Source organism: Sinocyclocheilus anshuiensis, unplaced genomic scaffold (genome assembly GCF_001515605.1).
Source record: "Sinocyclocheilus anshuiensis isolate Anshui unplaced genomic scaffold, SAMN03320099.WGS_v1.1 scaffold1325, whole genome shotgun sequence".
Taxonomy (NCBI): Eukaryota; Metazoa; Chordata; class Actinopteri; order Cypriniformes; family Cyprinidae; genus Sinocyclocheilus; species Sinocyclocheilus anshuiensis.
Genome location: NW_015552751.1, coordinates 271,431 through 276,778, shown reverse-complemented (window position 1 = coordinate 276,778; position 5,348 = coordinate 271,431). Strand labels below are relative to the sequence as shown.

The following is a 5,348-nucleotide window of genomic DNA, read 5'->3' as shown; positions in this document are numbered from 1 at the left end:
AATTAGATTTAGGATTATAACAATTGTGGAAATGTGCCGTCTGTGAAAAGGGTCCATAGTGAAGTCATCAAAACTGTGAAAGTACAAACTGAGGTATGAAATTATGTACTGAATAACGAACATGTATGATGAACACTTGTTGGTGCTTTTACATCAATATCTGCTTCAATACACCCATTTAACAAAAGTAGGCCTAAATAAACAAATAAATAATAGTAATGTTTAGTAATTTTTTGTTACACAATTACAAAATGTAAGAATTTCCTTAAACTTGTATGGGAAAACATATAATAAATAAATAAATAAATACAAAAACGATTAAGTATACTGTAAAAATTGTGTAATTTTCACTCAAAAATTAATACTAAATTTCACAAATTATAAAGAAACGCCAGGTAATTAAATGTGACATTTTGTAATTAAAAGACTGAAATTGTGTAAAACATACTCCAATAATCTAAACAGAAGTATGGGAATTATGTATTGAGGAATGAACATATAGACACTTGCTCATGCTTTTACTTTACTGTCAGCTTCAGTTCACCCATTAAACAAAAATAAATAGGCTAACTACATTTAAACAAACAAGCAAACAAATATTTTAAGGGAAAAAAGCCTTCAGCTGTTTAAGAAATATTTCCTTAAACTTATATGAAAAAAATAATATCAAGAAAAAAACACGTCTTGAGGGTTTTGAGATCTTGAGAAACCCGAAAAAAATATGTGTCCAGTATTTGACTAGTATCGTTCATGTTTTATACGCATCAATGCAATGCTATTTCATATCAGCAATGTCTGATATTTGCAAGTCCACGTTGCAGAGGTATACAAAGATACATTCGAAAGTTCAAACGAGTCTCAGTGACTTTTTTCCTCATTGGTAACATCACATCCCGATCTCCATCTGCACCACGGACACCCCAGGCGGAGCCTCCGCCACCTTCTTCCCCCGGTACACCAGCTTGGCCAGGTTCCGGATGGACGGAGTGGTTCTAAACAGCAGTTTCTTGAGGCCGGTCCGGTACTCCCGGCGGATCAGACAGTATAGCACCGGGTTCAGGCAGCTGTTGGTGTGCGCCAGGCACACAGTGATGGGGAACGCGTAGGCCTGCGCGTTGTAAAACGCGTTACTGAATGGCACCAGGTCAAATTTGATGAGTACCCCCCAAAGGGTCAGCGCCTGGTTGGGCAGCCAGCACAGAAAGAACGATAGAACCACGATGGTGACCGATCTGGTGACTTTGGAACGGCGCTTGTGCCGCCCTCTCTCGCTCTCCGAGCCAGGAATTCCACTGACGCGCCGCCGCAGAACGAAGCGCAGCAGGAGGAGGTAACAAACGCAGATGATGACCAGCGGAATCACAAAGCCCAGAAGTACCTTCTGGGTTTGATAGAGACCCAGAAGCAGCTGCGGGTCCCAGTTACCGGAATCCGAGAAGCGGACGAGGCACAGCTCGTCGTCGGACACCTGCGCCGTGGTGGAGTAAACCGCGTGAGGAATGGTGGCCACCACGGACACGATCCAGATTCCCAAACTGGCCCACTTGACCTCAGCCGAGGCCGTTTTGGGACTTTGCATCCGTAGGGATGAGGACAGGGAGCAGTAGCGCGCAACGCTCATGGCTGTCAAGAAGAACACGCTCGCGTACATGTTCATGGTGGTGACCGAGCTGATAATCTTGCACATCACCTTTCCAAACGGCCATCTGAAGTCCAAAACGGTGTCCACTGCCCAGAACGGAAGAGTCAGGACGAACTGCAGGTCTGTCACGGCTAAACTCATGACGAAGCAGTTGATGGACGACTGCTTGAGTCTGTGGCGCGACTGGAGCAGGTAAAGCGCCAGCAGGTTCCCGACGAGCCCCAGCGCGCACACGATCAGGTAGACGAGCGCGATCACGACGCGCATGGCCATGCTCGAGCTGTCGACGTAGAGCTCCGGCGCGGACTCTTTAGAGAGCAGCTGCAGCCAGCAGCGGAGCGACAGGTTGTGGAGAGCGGTCCGGTTCGACAGCGCATCGCCCTCGTCCAGTGCCGGACCGCACGCCGCTAAACCCGGTGCCAACGCGCTGCTGTTCACCTGCATGGCACGGCTTTACGCACCCATACAATTCCGTGTATATAAACAACACCTCTATGAACTGGTTTTATTTTAAAAAAAAAATAAAAATAATAATAATATATATATATGCAGAGAAAAAAATTATTCTCTCATGCATGTGATTGTCATTAAATTATCACATAATGATTATAATTATTATTATAATTATATTTTTTCTTTAACGCTACACTGTTATATTACTTTTGTCCCTCTAGCGGTTGAAGCAATTACAACTACCCTGCGGAGGAACATTGTTTTGGTCATTACATTGTTTTGGTCATTATGTGAGTTGCGCTTCGTCTCCGCTATTCTGTGAGGATGAATCTAATGGCTCGAAGTGGATGATCGCATTCAGTGTGGATGTCATTAACGACATCAAAACTCTCCAGAGAAAGACGGATATCTGGAAAATATGCTTTATGAGCAGGTAAGCAGCTGATATACCTTTGTTGCTTTGACTTGTTGAAATCAATTGTTTTAAAATTACGTTACAAAAGTTTGGCAACGCCATATGGTTGCTATTAATATCAGATAACCGTGGAAACAATAATTGGCAAAGCTATTTATAGTCAAATAGACCAAAATTTTAACTGGATTAGGAACTTGCATTGTTACCAACATAAAAGTTGTTTGTGAATCTCCTCAATGCATAGCAAATGCTCTGCATGTTGATTCCTGTGTTTTCTTTTATTTACGGATATGATGTAAACAGGATCAAGGAAAGTATGTAGTTTCTTTAAATGCTGTCTTACATATTAAGATTGCTCTTCTTTCTTGCATATGTGGACTTACGAGCCGGCAGCCATATCACCCTGTAGCCCAAGACTGGTTGCCCACTGAAGCTAAGCAGGGCTGAGCCTGGTCAGTACCTGGATGGGAGACCTCCCGGGAAAACTAGGTTGCTGCTGGAAGAGGTGGTAGTGAGGCCAGCAGGGGGTGCTCACCCTGTGGTCTGTGTGGGTCCTAACGCCCCAGTATAGTGACGGGGACGCTATACTGTCAACAAGCACCTTCCTTCAGATGAGACATTAAACTGAGGTCCTGACTCTCTGTGGTCATTAAAAATCCCAGGATGTCTTTCGAAAAGAGTAGAGGTGTGACCTCGGCATCCTGGCCAAATTTGCCCATTGGCCTCTGATCATCATGGCCTCCTAACAATCCCCATATCTACTGATTGGCTTCATCACTCTGTCTCCTCTCCACCAATGTGACACTCTATTTACGTTGTTAATTTAGATATTTTTATACAATTGTGATATCACAGTTTCCCCCACCAAAAACAATGTTGCTTTCTGGAGGATGCTGTCATGAATTGACTTATTTTTAATTGCTGTGAAGATAAATCTTGTTTTTAATAAAAACAAGTTTATTAGAGAAAAGAATACAAATTAAAAAGTGCCTGAAATATTTCTGTTAGTGAAGCAGAAGAAAACGTTTCAAATCTTAATTGTAATAAAAGCAAACTAATACGTATGATTTCCATCTTTAGATAACTTAAACTTTAAAACATTCTATTCCTCTGAGAAGTTTTTTTTAAAGGCATGAGTGAGATGGTGCCTGAGTTCTGTTGAGTTTGCTGGCCATCAGCATTTGCATGTAAAAATGGGTCAGTATTCAGACTTCACACGGCGTTAAAGAGAGAGATCAGAGCAGGCACTGATTCTCGCACACATTCAGCTGTTCTTTCTGTTCTCCTGCTCAACTCGGCTCTTTGAGGAAGGGTCTATAATCCAGAACATGCTACTCGCCCTGGGCTCTGAGAGACAGTGATTGATCATGGTAGAGTTAGAGGGTCAGTCGACTTTTCCTCAAGACGAGTGATGTGTTAATTGAGTTCATTCCAGGACAACTGGCTTCCACTGTACAGATTCTGAGATACTTAGTCGGGGATTTAGTCCAGATAAACACTACTGATGTGCATCATACAACTAGTCAAGATATATTGAGGAATGTGAACAGGATCCTAATAAAAAATCAAAAGATCCGTCAGACCTAAGTATGTATCAGTCTTTGCTTTCATCTTTCTCTGCTGAAGTCCATACTGCTAAATCTTCATACTTCCACAACAAGATCAACAGCGCTCCAGACACACGTAATCTCTTCAAAACTTTCCATTCTCTCCTCTGTCCCCCTCCACCACCTCCTACCACTTCTATAACAGCTGATAATTTCGCCACATTCTTCACAGACAAAACCAGAACAATCAGTAGTCAATTCTCAGCCCCACACACACAGGACTTCAAACCAACCACACCCACTGCAAAAACTCCCATCTTCTCCTTCTGCCCAATTGTAAGTCGCTTTGGATAAAAGCGTCTGCTAAATGACTAAATGTAAATGTAAATGTAAATGATCATTCAAAAGGATCCTAATGGGATCAAACAAGAATCCTCTAAGTATCAAATTGGAACTGGATAATTATTACTTTTAAAAGTTATTAATCAGTGGGCGTTTTTATAATTCCAAAATATGATAACTTATAATATATATTATTGTATTATTATTAAATGTTGAAGGAGAAACATGTGGCGCACAAATGAGCCAAAACCTCCAAGATTTAGATTAGTTTGTTTTTTCATAGCATTGAATCACTTGCTCACCAATGGATGCTCTGCAGTGAATGGGTGCCGTCAGAATGAGAGTCCAAACAGCTCATAAAAACATCACAATAATCCACAAGTAATCCACACACTCTTGTGAAGTGAAAAGATGGGCGTTTGTAAAAAACAAATCCATCATTAAAAGTTTTTCTTTTTTCTTTATTTATTTTTACTTCAAACTGACACTAATACTACTCCATAATGTTGCTTTCTTCAGTAAAAAAAAAAAAAGTAATCTTGCCTGAATCAGGAGAGAAATTTGCCCAGATCAAACACGTTTACAAGTGAAAACTGTCCAAAAACAGTATTTCGACTTGGATTTTGATGCGGGAGGACAATGAGGGTGGACTTTTTGTCTGGATTATGGACTTGTATTTTGGCTGAAAGTGTACTAGACCTATATTTGCATTGGAGTTTTAAATTCCTGAAAGACTTGTGCATGATTTTAAACTAGGAGCTTTTATTTGGAGAGACTGTGCGTTTGGTTATTTGTGTCTGATATGAAATGAGACTGCATACTTCTACCGATGAAAAGATGAATGAATAACTTCTAAAGATGGAAACCTTTGTATTATAACTTTTAACTAAATAAACAGACCTCTAAAAACTTCTGCGAAATTGAAATATATATATATTATATATTTAAT

The 5,348-nt window shown here is 40.9% G+C and overlaps 1 protein-coding gene across 1 annotated transcript; it reads right to left on the bottom strand.

Annotated features, from left to right (window-relative positions):
• Positions 1-395: 395 nt before the first annotated feature.
• Positions 396-2,095, bottom strand: LOC107667854 (relaxin-3 receptor 1-like). The gene has a single exon (XM_016459577.1). It carries the CDS (start codon positions 2,084-2,086, stop codon positions 887-889), a length of 1,200 nt encoding a protein of 399 aa, XP_016315063.1. The 5' UTR covers positions 2,087-2,095; the 3' UTR covers positions 396-886.
• Between the last annotated feature and the right edge of the window lie 3,253 nt (positions 2,096-5,348).

What these genes read in the sequence shown, in the direction of transcription:
- LOC107667854 (XM_016459577.1), bottom strand. Translation starts at nt 2,086, where the DNA reads ATGCAGGTGAACAGCAGCGCGTTGGCACCGGGTTTAGCGGCGTGCGGT.